This window comes from Neophocaena asiaeorientalis, unplaced genomic scaffold (genome assembly GCF_003031525.2).
Source record: "Neophocaena asiaeorientalis asiaeorientalis breed wild unplaced genomic scaffold, Neophocaena_asiaeorientalis_V1.1 scaffold218, whole genome shotgun sequence".
NCBI lineage: Eukaryota > Metazoa > Chordata > Mammalia > Artiodactyla > Phocoenidae > Neophocaena > Neophocaena asiaeorientalis.
The window spans coordinates 12,555,819-12,577,141 of NW_020172818.1; the positions used below are offsets into that span (position 1 = coordinate 12,555,819).

The following is a 21,323-nucleotide window of genomic DNA, read 5'->3' on the forward strand; positions in this document are numbered from 1 at the left end:
GGTGGGGAAAAAAAAAAAAAAAAAAAAAAAAAAAATAGCCTGACACTGATGAGTGGATAAGCATGGTATATGTTTATATCCATCAATGGATTAATGTGGTTTATCCAAGCAGTGGAAGACTATTCAACCATAAAAAGGAATGGATTGATACCTACTACAGTGTGGATGGGCCTTCAAAACATGATACCAGGTAAATGGAAACCAGAAACAAAAGGCCACATACTGTGTGATGCCATTTATAGGAAATGCCCTGAATAAACAAATCCAGAAAGAAAGCAGATTTGTGGTTGACAGGGGCCTGGGGAGGGGGAATGGGGAATAACTGCTGATGGGTATTGGGTTTCTTTCTGAGGGGATGAAAACGTTCTGGAATTAGTAGCGGTGATTGTACGACTTTCTCAATATACTAAACACTACTGCACTGTACATTTTAAAATGGTGAATTTTATGTCACGTGAATTACATCTAAACAAAGACTGTAAAAAAACTAGGTAGTCTCTGGATATACAAGCATGTATGTGACCTATGGGGTGATACTTTGAAGCAAATACTTTTCCCACGAATATATGAAAGAATAAAAGTTGTGTTCTTTTTACAGAAAAGTAGATTTAAATTTTTAATCACCGATCAAGATATAAGAAATGATTTTCATTGTCAAAAGGCATGTTTTTAAAACTGAAAAAATAGGGCTTCCCTGGTGGCGCAGTGGTTGAGAGTCCGCCTGCTGATGCAGGGGACGCGGGTTTGTGCCCCAGTCTGGGAAGATCCCACATGCCGCGGAGTGGCTGGGCCCGTGAGCCATGGCCGCTGAGCCTGCGCATCCGGAGGCTGCGCTCCGCAACGGGAGAGGCCACAACAGTGAGAGGCCCGCGTACCACAAAAGGAAAAAAAAAAAAAAAACTGAAAAAATAAAACCAACCTCTAAGACAGCATTTTTCGATTCATGTTCTGAAAAAACATTTGTTTCTTGCACTGTGTGAATTGCATTGCTTTAAACAGAGAAAGTGGAACAGAAAAAATGCTGTGGCCAACTGGTCTCATGGCATCCTGAATTGTCCTCTTCTTATTATGAAAATAATTCAAATCTGGCTTGGGACAGAGAGGGCACGCTTTTCAAGCTTAACGAATCTGAAACATTCCTTCTCACATGGGTAATCTCAGGTCTGTGACTTATTATTATGGGTTCAATTGTCCCCAAAAAGGTATGTTGAAGTCTTCACCCCCAGTACTTCAGAATGTGACTGTATTTGGAAATAGGGTCATTGCAGATGTAATTAGTTAAGATGAGGTCACACTGGGGTAGAGTGGGTGCTAAATCCAATGACTGGTGTCCTTATAAGATGATAAGACATAGGGAGACAGCCAGAGATCGGAGTGACGCATCTACAGACCAAGGATGGCCAGCGACACCAAAAGCCAGGAGAAAGGCATGGAACAGATTCTCTCCAAGAGCCTTCAGGGGAGCCTGGCCCTGCTGACACCTTGATTTCAGACTTCAGGCCTCCGGAACTGTGAGAAAGTCAATTTCTGTTGTTTCAAGCCACCAGTTCGTGGTACTTTGTGACAGCAGCCCCGGGAGACTAATACACGTATCCTCTCTCTGTCCATTTTCTTACTTATTCATAAATAATAACATACCTAACTTAGAAGGTTATTGTATTAAGTGAGATGATGTATGGAAAATGTAAGCACAGAGTAACTACAAGATAATATTTGATAATATTTGGAATTTGATAACAATTGGAACCCCTGCTCCTTGACCCAGTGTCCTCTTCTTCCCTGGACCACAACGGCCTTGTGAGCTGACACCACTGGGGGGCAGCGTGCCTCTCCTGCCTTCCCAGAGCCCACCTGGTCTGTGCACATCACCGCGTCCATAGTAATTAAAACGGAGTCGTGTGTCTGCTGGGCGGTGAGTGTGGAGAACAGCATAAACCTTTCTCCAGGGGAGGCTACCTCAGGCTCATTTCCTCCTGACCTGTCCCCAGGGAGGGGGGTGAGGGAAGCCAGCCTGTCATCAGGGAGCTCTGGTTATTTTAAGAATGACCACTGGTTGATAAGCTGGACAGACCTCTCTGTCCCCAGGCCATGGGTCTTGTGGCCGAGGGGGACCTGGGGGCCACACTCATGTGGTCCTTGTCACTTTCTCTTGAGGCTTCCTTGTGCCTGGTGTTCTGTCCCCATGCACGTGGTCTCGCCCCTCACCAGCAAGTGACCACTGGGCTGGGGAATGGCAGCCGAGGGGGGTGAGGACTCCCATCGCAGACTGATGCCGTGTGCACACGCTCTGCCTCCCAGCCCACGCCCTGTAACAGACTTTGGTGAACCAGGGACCAGGCTGAGGACTCTGTGTCTTCTGAGTGTGAACATTAATCTGGACCCAAGACTGCTGCTGACCATGCAGAGTGGGTCTGAAGCAAGCACTCAGGGAGGGAAAGATGTCCTATGTCTCTCTGCATCGTTAGAGGTTTGACGGATGAGTGAAGAAATCAAGGGCATGTAAGACACGAAGGGCAGAGAAAACCCACACCCATAGGCTTGGGGCTTGGAGCCCGGGAGGGTGTGCACGAGTCAGTCCAATCCTTTCCTTTGATGACTGCGAGCCCAGCCTGAACTGAAGTGGAACTGAAGTGGATTTCTGATATAGCAGATCAAACCCTCTCCAGCTTGATAAGTAAATTGGAGAAAGAATCTTGGACCTTATACGTCCCCTCTCTGAGCCTGATGGCTTGCTCCATGGAATTAGGAGCAGAGTCAGCTGTTTAAGAATGCATGCATCTGTAGACAGGAGCCCCAGAGAGAGACAGAGAGAGAGAGAGAGAGACGTGGGAGAGACACATGCAAGAACAGCTTAGTTGAGCCTGCTCCAAACCCTTCTCCCAGTCTCTCCAACTGGAGGAGAAATCTGAAAGACCGAGTCATGCCAGATATCAGATCACATTCTAGTTGGCAAATTCGTTAAGTCATTTTTAACCAGAGGCTTCTAAAATGATTGCAGAGCAAGAATTGCTCACCCAAGCCAGGAGTGTCACTGATAAACCAGGACTTACCGACTTGTGACTCTTGGCTGTTATGGTCTTCACCTTGTCAGGGTCCCAGATGACCACGTCGGCGTCCGAGCCCACGGCAATCCGCCCTTTTCTGGGGTACAGGTTAAAGATCTTGGCTGCATTCGTGCTGGTAACAGCAACAAACTGGTTCTCATCCATCTTGCCAGTAGCCTGAAGACAAGATCCATTGGTGAAAAGAGCATCTCATAACAGGACCAGAAGGGGCAGACCAGAAGGCACAGATCGAAACCAGCCAACAGGAGTCCTTACAAGGACTCTGGAGTTTTCTCCTCTCCCTGCTGAAACCAGGCCACCCTGAAAGAGTGCCAGAGGCCTGGCTCCATCAGAGCGGAAACGTAATTAACCGTTCAGAGGTGTGATGACATTTCCACAACGGCCACCCTGACATCTGGTCAGTTTCATTGGGCGCAAGTTTAACAGAAAATAAAAATCTACTGTTTCCAAGTGAGTGATCAAGGTGTGACCTGGGGATTCCTTACGCAACAGGAAGCCTCCATACCCACTCTCAACCCTAAACCCGAACACACAGTTTACAAAGTCATCTTTACGTGGACAAAGATGTGGTTCAAAACAAAACAAAACAGAACATTTTCATCCTCAAAGACTAAAGGACAGCTGCTGTCACATCTGCAAATGCAAAGGGCACCACAGGACTCGCGCTGCGTTCTTAAGGGTCACGTGTTTTCCGTGTGCCCTCCTAGTGCATTCTGCTTCTGCCTCAAAGTAAGAAGGGAATTTTAAGAACCAGAAGTGCATAATGCATGGCTTTGATGGGCAGGAGGGGTGTTTCTAGAATATTCCAGGAGGGAGACGGCGCCGCCTTACCACTGCCTTGTCCCAGACCACGGTCATCCGCTCCTCTATCCCGTTGACGCCCTCAGGGATCAGAGTGAAGTTGTCCTTGCCCACCGCCTTCTGGGCAGTGCTGTAGGGACAGTGGCCGCTGCCTGTGACCTGCAGGTCTCCACTGGCAAAGACAGAACAGGGTGGGGTTCAGACCTGAGCTCCTGTTGAGGAGCGGACCCTGACTTCAGACGCCCAAGGAGGCTGTGAAACTCAAACCCCACAGAGATCTGGGGCACATCACAGGCCTTACTGAGTGACACCGGAAGGCCCTGTGGCCTTTGGTGTCTTGTTGAAGACGGGAAAGAGGCCTGTGCATCGGGAGAGGGTTCTGTTTGAGTGTGGGCTCCAGCCGGTCCAGGTAAGGCTCTCCGGGTCAGCCTCCTCCTGCCCTAAAACGCTCTGATCCTGGGGCAGTGGGTCTGTTCTTTCACCCCCCAGAGAGAGCCCACAAGGCCTCAAGATGCTGCAGGCATCTGTGAGGAGAGACTTGCTGAGAACAGAAGATGCTAGAGGCCAAAAGAGTGACTCTGCTTCCATGCATCTCACTAGACCCGTGAACAGCCCCTGATGCAATTTGACTTTGCAAATCCAGCGGGTCTGCTTTTAAATCCCAGAACTGCCACCTCCTGGCCCGGCTAGTCACTCCTCTTTTCTTCATGCGTAAAATGGAAGAGAATGGAACCTTCCATCCCGGATCACCCTGAGGAGACAATGAGCTACTTGCCTGGCGCACGGCAGGCGCCAAAGATGCCAACTCCCTTGCTCCTCTCTCCATCCTCCACCTCTTCTCTTTAAAATCGAGTGCTCGGTGAATTTTATGCTACGTGAATTTTATCTCAATGTTTAAAAAAGAAGAAAAAAAGCTGAGTGGAGCCAATGAATGAATGGATGAGTGACTGAATATATAAATAAGTGAGTGAATAAAACCCAGCCTCCAGCACGTGCCAGTGTGTCTCACGGAGTCACGGATGTTCGCGCTGGAAGGATGGTCATGTCCCTGGCCTCGTGTCTCCGCCAGGTCACGTGGGAAACCATAATGTGCTGACCTTGGTCTCCCTCTGTAAGGCTGTTGAGGTAAGGCCTGGCTAACGTTTCTGTGCTGTGCCGGGAGGACAAAATGCTATTCACTGGTTGTAGCAAAGTGACACAAGCTCACTGGGTTTGCGTTTCTGTCACTCAGGCTTTGGAGAGAAAATACTCTGGGGCTATATGATGAGCCCCTAACTGGCATCTGAATCAATGGAATAAGTGGAGCTTTATTGTGTGATTTTCAACGAGGGCAGGGGCCAGCCTCCATTTCGGGGCCCCAGGGCATGTCAGCAATCACGTAGACGTACAGAAATATATTTGGATGTGACATTCACTCATGTATTCAACAAAGATGTGTTGCACACTTCCTGTGTCTGGCATAGTCTTAGGCAATGGAGATGCATCTATAAGCAGAAAGAGACAAATTCCTGTGTTCATTAGCTGACATTCCAGTGCAGGGTGAGCGGGGGGCAGGAGTCAGGAACATACAGTCAGGAGAATGAGAGTTAGGGTGAGTGGCGGGGGTGATCGGGTAGCGCTGGGACTGCCGTTTTTAAGAAGATGATCAGAACTATCTCACTGAGAAGAAATCTTCCAGCAGAGATCTGAAGTTGGCAAAGAGCAAACCGCAAGATGACGAAGAAAAGAGTGCTAGGCAGGGGTAGGGTGAGTGCAAAGGCCCTGTGGCACCATCCTGCCTGGGGTCTAGTTAGCGCGACACCAGTGGGATGGACCGAGGGAGCCAAGGGGGGAAGAGGACCAGGCGAGGTTAGTGAGGAGCGAGGGCAAGATCAGGCTCAGCCTTGAGGGACACTGTGGGAACTTGTGTTTCTCTTTGAGAGGAAAGGACCCTGGAGGTCTCCTGGCAGAGGGCTGGCTTGGTCTGATTTCGGTTTTAAAATATCTGAGCGTCTTTTGAGCACAGATTGTGATGCGATAAGGGTGTGGAAGGGGCAGTATGAAAATAGAGAGCCTTGTCAGGAGGTGAGAAACGATGGCCCTTGAGCCAGGATGGCTGCAGCCAAGGGGGCGAGAAGCGGCCAGATGCCAGGGCCTTTGGTCCGTGTCCTGCCATCTCCTGAGATGGGCAAGACTGTGGGAGCAGCAGCTTCATGGGGGAAGATGGGGGGTTTGTTTTGGACTTGGAGCTGCCCACCAGCCATCGGGCTGCAGACGCCAGGTATGTCATGGGCTGCTGCAGCATTTAGGGAAAAGGAGAACACACCCTCACCCCCTTACAGTTCTTTCTGATTAGAAGTCCCACTTTATTCTTGCCCCTCAGGGAAACTCTTATGCATCCCCTGGCTCTGGGCCTGACGTCACTTCCTCCAGAAAGCCTTCTGGGCTTGCATCTCCGCTTCCAGAGCAGCCTGCACACCTCACCGCTTAGCCTTCTCCCATGGCCTTAAGTGTTCTTCCCTCACACTGGGTGATGGCAGAGAAGGGGTTAAAGTAGCTGTGCTCCTACTGTGTGCAGGAAGCAGAGTGTAATGCAGTGGCCGCTGTGAACCCTGAATTCCAGGCCTTTTACCTACGCTGTCTCACACCCACCTCTGCAGTAGGTACTGTATTCTCCCCACTTTGCCGATGCGTCAACTGAGGCAGAGACATTACAGGTTATGTGACGTGGCCAGGGTGACACAGCCAATTAGGGGTTGAGGCAGGATTAGGATCCTGGTCTCACATTCCTAATTCTGGGTGTTTCCCAATACACCACAGTGCCAGGCACACAGAAGGTGCTTAAATACCGCTGAATGAATGGGAGGTGACCTATAAACATGAATGGAGCGGTTACTGACTCAAAGGCCCAAAGGCCTGCTGTAAACAACCCGGGGTTTTGTTCTGAGGTCTCCCGGGCAGCCAGCCCAAGGCCCCTTCCCAAGTGTGTCTGAACCAGCTGCGATTTCCTATCCTTCAACCCTCCGTTCCCAAAAGTCCTGCCCCGCTGCACAGGCCCACGAGCCCGTCACCCCCGGGGCTCTCACCAGGCCAGCAGGGAGGTCAAGTAGTCGGGCGTGGTAGGGTCCGGGCTCAGGGGAGGGGAGGTCACGAAGGCCGCCGCCTTGGCCCAGTTCTTGCTCCAGTAATGGGTGCCATCCGTCCCCAGACTGGCAGCGATGGGCTCGCCGAAAACGACGGGGCCTTGGGAGGCAAACACAGACACGCGTGGTTGAGAGCGAACGGTCTCTCATGGGAGATGCGGGTGCAGGAAAGTAGAATCTCGAGGCTGGAGAATGAGACTGGGGATAAATCGCCCATCCCTCCCCCAGGCTTCACCACACACACACACCCCAGAGCCCCAGCTCCTCGGCCACCAGGCGCTCAGTGCCCCGCTGTCCTGCTCAGCAACCTTCTGGACTGTGAATGCTTTTAGCATTTGGATTTGACTATTATCTCTCTTTACGATGCTCAACTGAACCACAGAGACCTGATGTGCTGTCTCGGTTTGGATTCCGCCAAAAGCAGATCTTCAAAGGAAAAATCAAGTTCAAGAGTTTTATTCGGAGGTGATTCCAGGAAACACCTCGGTGGGGACTGAGGAAGTGACACAAGGCAGAGACAGAAGCCAAGGAAAGATGAGTTATCACCGAGTCATGGCCTTGGGCACGCGCAGCTCAGTGCACTGGGGACCCCGGGAGCCTCAGAGCCATCCCACGCCACAGGGGCGAAGGGGCCAGGACGTGCGGCCACCAACCCACTACTGGAGGGCTCCTTTCTGAGCATTTGCTCTCCCGAAAGTCCAGCTTGCCTTCCAGGGAGTGGGCCACGTGTGTTTCTGCCAGAACAAAACCCCAGGGGCAAAGTCCCAAGTGAGAATCCCCGCAGCAGAGAGAGTGCCAACGGGATGACGTGGGCCCAGGGTTCTGTGGCATCAGTCCGAGGCCACCCTGCTGACAAGCGAGAGGCAGGCTTTGGGCTCCAGCAGCCTGGCTCTGGGACGGCAACTCCCAACAGCACAGCAGTGCTGGGACTGCTCTGGACGGTTCTGCCCAAGACAGCAGCCACCAGCCTCACGTGGCCCTGGAGCGCAAGAAACAGGGCTAACGCGACTGAGGAGCCAACTGAAAAAGTGTACTTAACTTTACTTAAATTGAAACAGCCACGAGAGGGTGGTGGTCGCTTTATTTCTCGGCAGCTCCAGGACCTGCAGGCTTAGCTCGCCGGCACGCTTACCGCTGCTTCCAGATTCCTGTTACCTCTCTGAGCGGCAGTTTCCTCATCTTTAACCTGGGGCTGGTCCTCAGCAAGCTGTGCTAACCTAGATCACTCTCTGTACAATGCCTCTACTCGTCGGCTTGCCCTTAAAAATACTAAAACTAGGTATTTGGGGTTCAACGCTGCTCTGTCCCACACGGAAACCACCAGCCACATGTGGCTTTCAGGCATTTGGTCTGAGTGGAGATGTGCTGTAAGGGTGAAATACACACTGGATTTCGAGGACGGTACAGAAAAATAATGCAAAATATCTTAATCCGTTTACACTGATTACACTTGGAATGAATATTCTGGATATATTAGGTGAAATAAAACACATAATTAAAGATTTTTAAGAATAGAGCCACTTACACTTCCCGTGAAGGGTTCCTGTAAGAAAGGAGGGGCATCCTGCATGCAGAGGGTGGTGGATGCAGTCAGAGCTGTGTGGCTGTTGTGGATTTCCACCCGGCTGCCCCCTCTGACCCAGAGCTGCCGGTCAACCTCATACGACTCCCAGAAAGTAGACGGGTGGACCTTGTCCGGGTGGTGAACATCCTTGGTGAATGTCAACAGGATGAAAGGATTCTAGCGACTGTCTTCGTGTGACGTGTGCTACCCGCTCTGTCACTCTCTCTCTCTCTCTCACCCTGAATTAAGCGTGCCGGCGAGCTAAGCCTGCAGGTCCTGGAGCTGAATTAGGGAAGGAAGGCTGCTTTGGGCAACCTTCATTCTCTGGTGGGTGTTGGGGACTGTGGGCCTCAGTCGAGAAGGCCTGGGGACCACACTCGGGCGGTTCCTCTGAGTCTCCTGGGGAATGGGCACCACACAGGTCAGAGCCGCTCAGAGCACCAGTGGCACCTGTGCCCCAGGGTCCTCAGGAGCCCTCGGGACCCGCCAAGGACTTGGCTGGAACTTCACATCTGTGAGCCCATCGGGTCCGTTTCGAGATGAAACAACAGTAGCTCAGAGAGGTTAATTACTGTGTCCAAGTCTTAGAGCTGGAGGCTGCCTTCCTGCCACACTCCCTTGATGTCCAGCACGGGGTTGTCCCCGGACCCTCTGGCTCTGGAAGAACACCTTCCTGCTTCCCAACCTGCAGCTGAGACTCTGTGTGGGCCCCACGGTGGAGCCTGGGTGCAGGTACCCGCTAAGAGGCCCTAGATAGGGGACCCAGGATGAAGGGCCCAGAGAGAGGACCAGAAAGGGGGCGGGCAGGGACCAAGAGCTGATGTAGCCCTGGCTCCATCATTTCTTTGATGTGAAACCCAGGGGAGAACTTGGAACTCTTCACAGATCTTTAAGATACACGGTCTCGTGTGACCCACAAGGAGGGGATAATTACCTTAGCTACAAATGGGGAAACCGAAGCTCAGACCACTTACCCAAGATCACACCCGGGGCCCACGGCACCCCAGGAATCAAACCTGAAAACGCCTGCACACCTTGTGCCTACCCACCATCCCAAGCTCCCTTTTCAACCTGGCCTACAGGGCCCAGGCTGCAGGCAACTGGCAGAATGTCTCTGCCCTGGGGAGTGGCTCCGTCAGTGAACGTGAGCCTGTTGGACACGCCCCTTCCTCACCCCGCAGCTTCCCGCAGGAGGCCCACACGCTGGGCTGCGTACCCTTCTTCCTGGCCAGGGTGATGATGTCCGCCGCGCTCCTGCTCATCACCTTGGTGATGTACACAGGGCAGTTGATCCGACCCGCGATGGTGATGGCTCGGAACACGGCCTCGGCCTCCAGCTGCAGACACACCAAATACATGGGTCACGGGAGGGAGAGGTGGGAGGCACCACCCACCCTGAGTTCCTAAGGCCTCTCCCTGACCAGGCTCCTGTGATTCTCCTTAAGTGTGGTCAGAGGGAAATCTACGGCATCAAGAGAGGAAAATACTGTAGATTTTTCAAAAGGAAGGAAAAGCTAAGAACGTATCTGGCTAGAGGGCTGGAAGGCAGAATTATGTTTTTCCTTTGCTTGGAAGTGTTCTGCACGCTCTGTTAGAAGGAGATCGCCTAGGCAGTAGAGTCGAGAGACCCATAAAGTGGTCGGTTACCTATAAAATGCCTGACATCAGGGGATACAGGTGTCCAACATGCATTCCTCCCTTCATTTGTCCAATAACCAAGTGAGACCACCCGCTGCTGGGTTTGGCCTCTGCCCCCCGCTAGAGAAGACTAAGGGACCCGTGATGTATTGTTTTAATTTCCAGTCTGCCGAGCTGCTAGTGGCTGGCAGGAAGCCACAGCCACGTGCCAGGAGTCCAGCCACACCCAGAAGGGTCCCCAGGCTGCTCACAAGCCTGAAGGTGGTGGCAACGTCCACGTGCTATAAGGGTTTGTAGACACTGTCTCAGGTCTGTCCTGGTCTCACCAGGGACTGGGAAACCAGCTCGTGGGCGTGGAGCTCACGTCTGGAGCACTGGGCCCGATCAGGAGCCTCCGGGTAAGGAGTCTGTGTACTCGTGTGTTGGGTCCCATGTCTGGCACAGGCTGGCCTAGAGCAGAGGTCTGGGAAGACTACTTATGATCTGATGAGACACCAGAAAATACTGGACATCCATCCTGTTCCATGCCCAACCTGCTTGCCTTCCTTCTACCCGCTGTGTCCCGCCACACATGTGCCATTTCACTCCCAGGGGATTCGTCCCTTGTCGAGTCTTAGAGCACAGCAGATGGGAGGTCCGTGCAAGGGCAGCTGTTCTGAAGTCCTCTGCCTGGGACGTGGGGCTCCACTTTCCTGTCATCAAATACACCTTGTCCTCAGTAGGGGTTCTGAAGTGTCCATAGGACTATGGTGTGAAGTTCCCGGGCCCTGGGAGAGGCAGAACCTTTCCAGGCTCCTCTGATCGACCTGCAGGCCCCAGGGCTCCCAAGCCCGAGGGCAGACCCGGAGAGGACCACACGTGCTGGGGTGCTCATGTAGGGCAAGTGAGACGGAGACGGGGACTCTAGCCGGGCTGTTCCAGCTGGAACAGCATCGGGGTGAGCTCTCAGCTATGTCAGAGTCACACCCAGTGGAGGCTCCTTTACCTCTTCAGGTCTGCTCAGAGCGTGGCCCTCAGGACCCGTGATGCCCATCTCTAAGATCCGCTTTTGTTCCTACAAGACAAGAACGAATGAGTCAGTGATTACAGAATGTCAGAGCTGGGAGAGGCCAATCCTCCAGCCCCGTTAGACAGATGGGGCAGCTGAGCCCAGGACAGGGAGTGGTCTGCATGGGGTCTAACGGGCTGCGGCGATTCACAGCTTCTTTGCTCCCTCCACTACCCCTGCCCACCTTCCCCCTTTGCAACCCTGGATATCCCTGTCCACACCTGCTCTATTCAACACCATGGGACCAGTGAGAGGAAGTAGGGTTATACGAAATTAGCCTTAAAGACCACCCAGCGCTCTTCCAACTTCCAAGTCTCTGCTGCAGGGTAAGAGAGAAGGAAGACGAGTGGTGTTTGGGTATGACATGGATGCAGAAATCAAACTGGGCATCCAGCTCCAGAACCGTCTCTGTCCGTTCTAAGCCTCAAGGTTCTCTTCTTTTTTTTAAATTGAAGTGTAGCTGATCTACAGTGTTGGGTTAGTTTCAGGTGTACAGCAAAGTGACTCAGTTATACACACACACTCATTTATCTATTCCTTTCAGATTTTTTTGCCTTACAGGTTTACAAAATATTGAGTAGCTCCCTGTGCTATACGGTTGGTCCTAGTTGGTTCTCCATTTTATATATAGTAGTGCGTATATGTTAATCCCAAACTCCTGATTTATCCCTCCTCCGCTTCTCCTGTGGTAACCGTAAGTTTGCTTTCTATGCCTGTGAGTCTGGTTCTGTTTTGTAAATAAGCTCATTTGTATCATGTTTTTAGATTCCACATGTAAGTGACATCATATGGTATTTGTCTTTCTCCGTCTGGCTTACTCCACTCAGTATGATAACCTCTAGGTCCATCCATGTTGCTGCAAATGGCATTATTTCATTAATCTTCTCTCCTTTACATTGGAAACAACAGCACCTACACACCAGAGTTGCCATAATACATCACTGAGGTGGCAGATGTGAAATGCTCGCACGATACCTGGTGTATAGTAAGGGCTCGTTGATGGTCAGCCAGCTCTCATTTTCTCTACTGTAGCTTCCTCTTCCTGGTACCTGTCTTTCTAGCAGGATAACTCTACCTCAAGCTTATCATATAAATGAAATGGTTCCCTGAGCCATTGTAGCCCAGATACAAATCTATTTGCTCCAAGGTGCCCCCTCCTTAGGAATACTGTAGTATCTCAAAACTAATAATTTTACGTTGCCCAGGTGTCAGCTGTGCTGCTACTTTTAACTTGCGCAGTTTCTGTATCATCTTTCTGGAACACAGAGGAGCCCCAGGCACTATCGACAATAAAAAAAATCCTAATTTCAACTGTGCATTTATGGTTATTAAGCTCGAGTTTATTATAAGAACATAAGCTGGAAACAATTTCAAGAGCTAACAGCTGGGGTGGATTTAAGTAAAGAATGGAATAATGTCAGCTCTTGAAGATGGTGTTTACAAGGCCTTTTTGTAAACTGTTTACAACAAGATTTATGATACGGAGACATCCCTCTGGAAGATTATTTAAATGTCAGTTACTATTTCTGTTGGAAGGAAGGAAGGAAGGAGGAGAAAAAAGGAGGGAGGACAAAAGATGATGTAAGGGGGGAAAACACAGATCACAAAAGACTAGCGTAGGTTTCTAGTCAAAATTCATGGGCTGAGCACACACATTATTTTTACTCCATCCTGAAACTCTGCTACAGTGACAGAGAGGGTACACAAGAACCAAGAGAATGCAGAGAAGATAACAGAAACAAAATTTTGGAAGCTGGGAAGCAGATGTACAAAAGGTAACAGATTTATTGGAGCTGAGAAAACTCAATCCTAAGTTGGCAGCGAGGAAAGCTGAGAATTCCCTGATGTAAAGCTTAAGAACTGGGGACTCCAAACTCAACTTTTCACACACATTTGGTGGGATACAGGTTGGTACACCCTGGAAAACAGGGTAGCAGTAACTGTAAGACCTGAATATGTGCACACCCACGACCCAGAAATCCCCCTCCTACGTACTTACCAACAGAAGTGGGAACATATGTTTAACAAAAGACTGAACAAGAATGTTTAAGGAAGCTTTATACACAGTAGTCCTAAATTTGAAACTATCCAAACATCTATCAACTGAAGAACCAAATTGTGATCTATCCCTGCAGTGGAATTCTACACCATGATGACAGAGAGAATACTACTGCTTCAGGTAACAATAGGGATGAATCTCACAAACCTAGTTTTGATCAAAAGAAGCCAGATGTAGGGCTTCCCTGGTGGCGCAGTGGTTGAGAGTCCGCCTGCCAATGCAGGGGACACGGGTTCGTGCCCCGGTCTGGGAAGATCCCACATGCCGTGGAGCGGCCGGGCCTGTGAGCCATGGCCGCTGAGCCTGTGCGTCCGGAGCCTGTGCTCCGCAACGGGAGAGGCCGCAACAGTGAGAGGCCCGCGTACCGCAAAAAAAAAAAAAGAAAAGAAAAGAAGCCGGATGTAAAAGAGTACCTACTGTGTGGTTTCGTGTTCATGAAGTTCAAAACCAGGCAAACCTATGATACATGTGTTGGACAGCTTCTAAGAGGCTCACAGTGAGCCTGCCTCTGCTTGCACGTGGGCTGGACCTGGCACCCTGCTTCCAATGAGCAGAACACGAGGAAAGAGATGGGATGTCATTTCTGAGGTTAGGTTACAAAGGGACTCCCACTTCTCCCTTGCTCACCCTCTCCTGCTCTCTCACTTGGAAGGAAACAGGTCACCATGCTGTAGCTGCCCATGTGGCAGAGAACCAAGGGGGCCTCTGTCTAACAGCCATCAAAGAATAAAGGACAACAGTCTGATAGCGTGCAAGGAACTGAATCCTAGAAGCAACCCTCTGAGTGGGAATCCTGCAACCCTCTGGAAAGGAATCCTGCCCCAGACCAGCCCTGAGATGACTGCAGCCCTGCCTGACACCTTCACGGCAGCCGGTGAGAGACCCTGAGCCCGAAAACCCAGCCAAGCCACACCTGGACTCCGGACCCACAGGACCATGACGTGGAAAATGTTTTTTTGTTTGACGATGCTAAATTTAGGGGGTAATTTGTTATGCAGCCACAGACAACTGCAACAGATTTTGGTATTCAGAAGTAGGGTGCTGCCATTGCAATTAACTAAAAATGTGGGAGTGGCTTTGGGAGCGGGCAGTGAATGGAGGCTGGAAGAATTTCGAGGCATGTGTTAGAGAACGCTGGTCTGAAATGGACTGTTAGTAGTAATATGGACTTTGAGGACCTTGCTAGTGAGAGCTCAAAAGGAAATGAGGCATCTGTTATTGAAAACTGGAGGAAGGGGAATCTTGTTATGTAGTAGCAGAAAGCTTGGCAACACTGTCACCTGTGGTGATGGGGAAAGGGGCAAATGTGTCTAATGAACTCAGGGATCTAGCTGAGGAGAGTCCCCAGCAAACTGTCAAGGTACTGCCTGGCTTCTTCTTGCTGCTCATAGTAAATAGTAAAATGTGAGAGGGACAGATAATTGAGGGTGTGCCCCCAGATCCTCTCAATCAAGTTAAGGCCTCTAGGAAGCTCAAGGATATACCTCTTGGCTGTCTGACCAGGAGGAGGAGGGCTTATTGAAAAGAAATCTGTGGGTATCTTTTGTCTAACGGGGTGAATTCCAGTGAAATTCAGAGGAGGCCCACAAAGGTTTTGGGAAGATTATCTTAGCAAAACACCGGCAGCCCGGACTGGACGGGATAAGACATACAAAATGAATGGAGGCAGTTGGGCTCCTAAAATTCTACTGTGCAGGAAGCAGGCTGAGAAAATTCCTCAGCTGCAAGCATGGACTACTTTTCATGAAAAGGAAGGATGGGACCAATAGCCCAGAAGGTGGAGCCAAGAGCCATGGAGAATTATTCTCAGGCTTCAAGGCTTCGAGACCTAATCAAGGAACTGCCAACACTTGTCTAACTGGATTTCAGAACTGCTATGGACCAATGACTCCTGGTGTTTTCCACTGTCCCTTTTTCAATAGGAATGCCCACCCCACCACTATATGTCGTGTGTTGAGTATGTGGGGGGGGGCGGGGGAGAGATAACTTGCCTATTTTCTTCAAAGACCTACAGATTGTAGGGACTAAACCCAAGAAGCCTCATCCACACCTAGACCTGGCTTAGATGATTCCAGTCTTTGACGGTGTAATGAGGTGAGAGTTTGGAGGACCCTGGAAAGGAATGAATGTGTTTTGCATGTGAGAGGGTCATCAATCACTGGGGGCCAGAGGAGAGGCTGGCAGACAACCTCTGATATGGCTCCCAGTGACGCTCATTTCCCGGCATTCATACCTTTGTACAATCCCATCTTTTGGGGTGAGGGCTGGATTTCGTGACTTCTTGCCAATGACCAGAATACTGCTGTGTGATGGTACTGAGTTGTTCTTTTTTATTTTGAATTTGAAAGAATTTCAATTTTACAGAAAAACTGCAAGAACACAAATAATAAGAAATAAAGACAATAGCTAACCTTAAGAGTGAAGCTTCAGATCTCATGCCCTTAACCGTCATGTTGCAATTCCACTGGGCTTTGGAACCAGATGGAACTGTATTCACATCCTGGCTCCGACGCCCCATATAACAGTGGGCAAGTTATTACTATCTGAGCCTCAGTTTCCCTACCTATGAAATGAGGATATACGTACTCCTTAGCATCACGCACGGCATTAACTACTTTCATTGGATGCATCCAAACCTTCTATATGCCTGATCTTGATTCGTGGCATCATGATCAACCCTGCCCAGGGACCAAGCAGCCATCCTTGACTTCCTCTCCTTCTTCCCCCATCCAGTCAATCGATGAGTCCTGTAGAATGTGCACCTTCCCTATCATATTCTTGCCTCTTCCACCTCCGCTCTGTCTCCTCTCTTCATTTCCTATGAGAATTGCTGGAGTAAAACCTAGCTGATTTTATTCTATTCCCATCAAATTATCCACCCTATAGCCAGAATGATCAAAATTGGTTCATGTCTCACACTACCCAAAACTTCTGAATGGCTACAGCCTGTTACATGTCCGACATTGCTCTACACATACATGATATCATTTAATCCTCACAACCACACTGCAAGGCAGATGCTTCTAAATGAAGCACAGGAGCCTTCGTGGGATAGAGTTCCTCGCCCAATGTCAGGAGGCCAGACTGGAACACCTGCTCCCAGCCTGAGCTCTGTCCATTAGCCCCGCTCTCAAGTCGTGGAGGATGATGAGCAACCCCAGCTTCCAAGCATTTTCTTTCAGATCCTTATCTGTTGCTCATGCAAACCCGCCATGGTTCACAGGGCAGTAATATTATCCCCATTGTACAGGTGAGAAAGTCGAGGTTCGCAAGGAGGAGGCAATTATGACCCGCCAAAGGCCACGCTGCAGACAGTGTGTGCATGACTCACACCTGGAGTGCCTGACATGCCATCCGGTTCTTGGCTTGACCCTTCATTGTCTGGTGACCTGGCTGACCAATGCCTCCACCCCCTTTTCTCATATCCTTTACAAGGAGAAGGAGACTGAGGCGGAAGGGGTGGAAACTCACACCACTCACCTGAGCTATCAAATCTCCATTTTCTGCGTGGACCAAGATCACAGCTCCCAGCCCCTTAAGGAAGGTGAAGGCTTCGTAGAGCTAAGGGGGGACAAAAGGGGGTTGGGGTGAGATAAAAATATCACAGCACCAGCATTTGCAAAGACTGCTCTTACTACTAACACACAGTCAACCACCTGCCAGGACGCTCCATCCACATCAATGGAATGCGTCGCTCAACAAGTAAGAATTGGAAAAGATTTTCCCTTGACCCTGACACCCTTCAGATCCAAGAGCAGAAAGTTTGGGTGGGGGAGAGGCGCATAAATGATAAAAGTGACACCAAGCCGTGATTACATCCACAATTATACCCACGCGAGCCTTTGCGGCTTTGCTCCTCTGGAGCGTGACGTTATTAATGGTGACAACTGCAGCTGAGAAGCTGTTTTCAGTTTTACTGAAATTGTATAACTAAACCCGCTAAGCCTGTACTGTAGCCACCACCAATCATAGGACATGTGTACGTCTTTACAAAAATTCCAGCTCCTGTCATTTTATAGACCAACTGGGGTCGAGAGACCAAGTCCTCTAATAACTTTAATACTCAGATAACATATATCCTGCCAAGCATCACCTTATTTCGCCAATCCAGGCCCTGTCCACTGTCCAGTGCCCTCTTCCCACCTGCAAAGGATCTGCGATCAGACATTTGCACCTGCTGAGGACCAAAGCCACATGTTCCCTCCCCAGGGACTCCTGAATCTCAACTTTGCCCTCCTTGCATATAAGATAACACCTCCCTTGTCCAGGATGTGTGCTTTTAGATGTAGACAGCAGGTGGGGGAGGCACTTGGAGGCATGAAGCACTTTTGAGGACCCACACCCAAAGTCTGCTCAACTCCGACTCTAACCAGGGCTTCAGTGAAACAGACGTTCGAATGAAACAGGTGAGAATTTCAATTACACTAGAGAGACACATGCTATTTTTTCCATGAAACTGAATAAGCTTTCAGCCTTTTGGTTTCCAGGCCATCTCGGGGTAAGTTATATTATGCAACTCAAAGTGTCTATTTTGAAAGGTAAGACATGGGTGCTTCTTCCATTGCATATGAGACCCCGTAGGGATAATGAAAACCAGCTTATTGACACTCGTATGGCACCTGCTGTGTGCCAGGCACTGCCCTAGAGCTTCACTTGTATTAAATCACTTAATCCTCCGACATCTTCTCTGAGGCAAGTGCCATGAAGGGCCTAAAGCACAGAGAGGTTAGGAAATCTGCCCCAGGCTGCACAGCAAAGTCAGGGCTTGCTGCCAAGCAGTCTGGCTCCAGCAGCCGTGCCCTTTGCCACCACACTGTCCCACCTTTTTAACAAGCAGAGGGCAGGGCAATAATAACAAAACCAAACCAAGAGTCCCAGGGGTGTAAGAAGGCCAGGTGCCTGAAAAATTGTACTCCCTACACCTGTATTCCTTAGACCACCTTCTTCCTTGACTCATCTCATCCACAGAACAGCTGTTTGAGGTTGTTAGGGCCAGAGATGATCACGTTGTATAGATGAGAAAACTGAGAAAGGACATGACTTGCAATTGGCTGGAGGGACAGCCAGGGCTCTCCTCCAGGTCAGAGCTAAGGTAATGGTCCCCATACTCGCTTGAGCCCCAGAATCAACTGCAGAGGTTTAAGAAAGTACAGATTCCTGAACCTCACCCCCAAGCATATGTGATGGAATATGAGTCTGTGTATTTAGTGAGCTCTTTAGATGAGGCTGAAGATGAGCCGAGTCTGGGAACCACCAAGCAGGGGATCCCTGCTCCACGCCACTTGTACAGGCAGAAAGGAATGCAGGTCCAGGGAAGGGCGATGACTGACAGCTCAGCGTCAGAACCAGGACTTGAACCCAGAGCCCTCCCTGGCCTGCTCTGACATCTCCCCTGCCCTGTGCCACTTTGCCTGACAAGGCAGGCCCATTCCTGCCCAAGGGAGGCGAGGGGTGTGCAAGGACCTACCTGGCTGTCGGACATTTGGTAGAGATCCTTATAGGCCATGTAGACTTGGAAGGAATTGACACCTGTTTCAAGATAAAAAAGACAGTAGAAAAATGCATTTAAGAGGAAAGGACATGTCTTTCCAGTAAATCGATAAGCACTGCACAGGGTGGTAACAACCAAGACAGAAGGGTGCCATCAGAATTCACAGCAGGGGCACCTAAGCCAGCCTGGGGGTGTGGGTGAGGGTCCAAGGAGGTCTCCAGGGAAGGTGACATGTCAGCTGAGTCTGAAGGAGAAGGAAGAGGAGGGGGGAAAAGGACGAAAGGGAGGGGGAGGAGCCGGGGGAAGGCAATTATCTGGGCTGAGAGGGATGGATATGCATGGCATGGACAGCAAGGAGGATAAAAAGACATTAGGTATGTGGGTACTGGAAAGTGTCCTGTGGCTGAAGCAAAAAGGAGCATGTGCTTAAAAAAAAAAAAAAAAAAAATCACTTTTTTTTATTATGGTAAAATACACATAACAAAATTTACCATCATAACCGTTTTTAAAGCGTACAATTCAGTGGCATTTAGAGCATTCACAATGTTGTACAGCCATCACTACTATCTCGTAGAACATGGCCTTTTAAAGCAAGGGAATGACACGATCAGACTTTGTCTCAGAAGGACAGTTCTGGAAGGAGGATGGGTGTGCAGAACAGCAGGGAGAAATGGAGAAATAGAGTTGGAGGATGCTGAAGGCAAAAGAGACGGGTGGGCTGAGGCTCTGAGTGGGAGGATGCAAAAAGGTTGAAATGACAGGACTTATTGTGCAGCCAGCGGGGAGCAGAGGAGGTGGGGGGAGGACTGTTTCTTAATATGCCTTCAAGTGGTTGAGGACAGGGACCACATCTTATATATTATTTCATCTTGCACATCCACAACATGTGCTGTGCCATTAATGTTTGTTGATGGAATCAGGAATCCTTTGGATAAGAAAAAGAAGAAATTCAGGCAAAAGTACTAAATGAGATTGAGACTTCTTTTACACTTAAGCAACAGTGAAGACAAGCCAAAAATCATTTCTGGTCTAGAAAACCTTGGCAACAAAAATTTCTTTTCCCAAAAGATTAAGAAAAATTAAAAGAAAAAATAATATTCAGAGATTAACATAAAAGTATCAGTCTCTATTTAATCAAGTATACTTACATACAAAAACAAAAACCCAGTTATATACACAGACACAGAAGAACCGTCAGTGGGTAAAACAGGTAAATCCATAGTGAGAGGTAAATTCATAGCCTTAAATGCTTCATTATTTTTTGAAGGAGAGGGGGAGCATACATCAACTGAGTAAGCTTCTATGATAAGAATCCTTAAAAGAAGAAAATGGAAATTCACCAGAAATTAGAAGTAAACAATATAAATAAAAGCAGAAATAATGACTTGGCAGAATTGATAAATATGCCCTAGAACTGGTTCTTGTGGGTGGGTGGATGGGTTAAAGCTATCTCAGATTAGAAGCTTTCCTCCAAATCATGATAGATTTGACTTGTTATAAATGGAAACTTTCTATAAGTTATTTCTTAAAAATTCAAAATAAAAAGCAAACAACATAGTGAACATATCTGCAACAAATTTAACAAAGGTTTTTTTTTTAAAAAACCTCTTATTTAGGGCTTCCCTGGTGGCGCAGTGGTTGAGAGTCTGCCTGCCGATGCAGGGGACACAGGTTCGTGCCCGGGTCCGGGAGGATCCCACATGCCGCGGAGCGGCTAGGCCCGTGGGCCATGGCCACTGAGCCTGTGTGTCCGGAGGCTGTGCTCCACAATGGGAGTGGCCACAACAGTGAGAGGTCTGCATACCACAAAAAAACAGAACAAAAAACAAAACAAAAAAAAAACCCAAAAAACCTCTTATTTAGAAAACACCAGACAGTGGTTACTTTTGGGGGGAGGAAGGAGTTGTGGCTACAATGGGGGGCCATGAGGGGTTTGTTGGGGGTCTTTGTTTGGGGCAAATTTCTATTTCTTACCTGGAAAGGGTAATCTCATAATTCACAAAGCCACGTTTTTTCCTTGTGTGGTTTTCTGTATGTTTTGTTTTATATTTAAAAATGCTCAAAATAAAAACAATGAAGCAAAAAAGGCAAACAGAATTTTTAGACAATTTTTTTAAATGCCTAACAAATAAAGGTGAGAATAAGATTTGGTCTTATTTGGAATCAAAGTAATTCAGATGAAAACCTCAGTACTGTACCACTACCATACGACCCAGCAATTCCACTACTGGGCATATAGCCTGAGAAAACCATAATTCAAAAAGAGTCAAGTACCACCACAATGTCCATTGCAGCTCTATTTACAATAGCCAGGACATGGAAGCAACCGAAGTGTCCATCGACAGATGAATGGATAAAGAAGATGTGGAACGTATATACAATGGAATATTACTCAGCCATAAAAAGAAACAAAATCGAGTTATTTGTAGAGAGGAGGATGGACCTAGAGTCTGTCATACAGAGTGAAGTAAGTCAGAAAGAGAAAAACAAATACCGTATGCTAACACATACATATGAAATCTAAAAAAAGGTCAC

At 49.0% G+C, this 21,323-nt stretch overlaps 1 protein-coding gene across 1 annotated transcript in view; it reads right to left on the reverse strand.

Annotated features, from left to right (window-relative positions):
- The window catches only part of CRMP1 (collapsin response mediator protein 1), a gene marked incomplete at its 5' end in the record, with an annotated part of 74,043 nt that overhangs the window by 17,841 nt on the left and 34,879 nt on the right, over nt 1-21,323 (reverse strand). Inside the window, 7 exons of the mRNA XM_024741773.1 lie at nt 3,051-3,221; nt 3,897-4,038; nt 6,932-7,088; nt 9,769-9,889; nt 11,176-11,244; nt 16,778-16,858; nt 18,765-18,826. Coding sequence (XP_024597541.1) covers nt 3,051-3,221; nt 3,897-4,038; nt 6,932-7,088; nt 9,769-9,889; nt 11,176-11,244; nt 16,778-16,858; nt 18,765-18,826 — 803 coding nt within the window. The remainder of the gene's footprint in view (nt 1-3,050; nt 3,222-3,896; nt 4,039-6,931; nt 7,089-9,768; nt 9,890-11,175; nt 11,245-16,777; nt 16,859-18,764; nt 18,827-21,323) is intronic.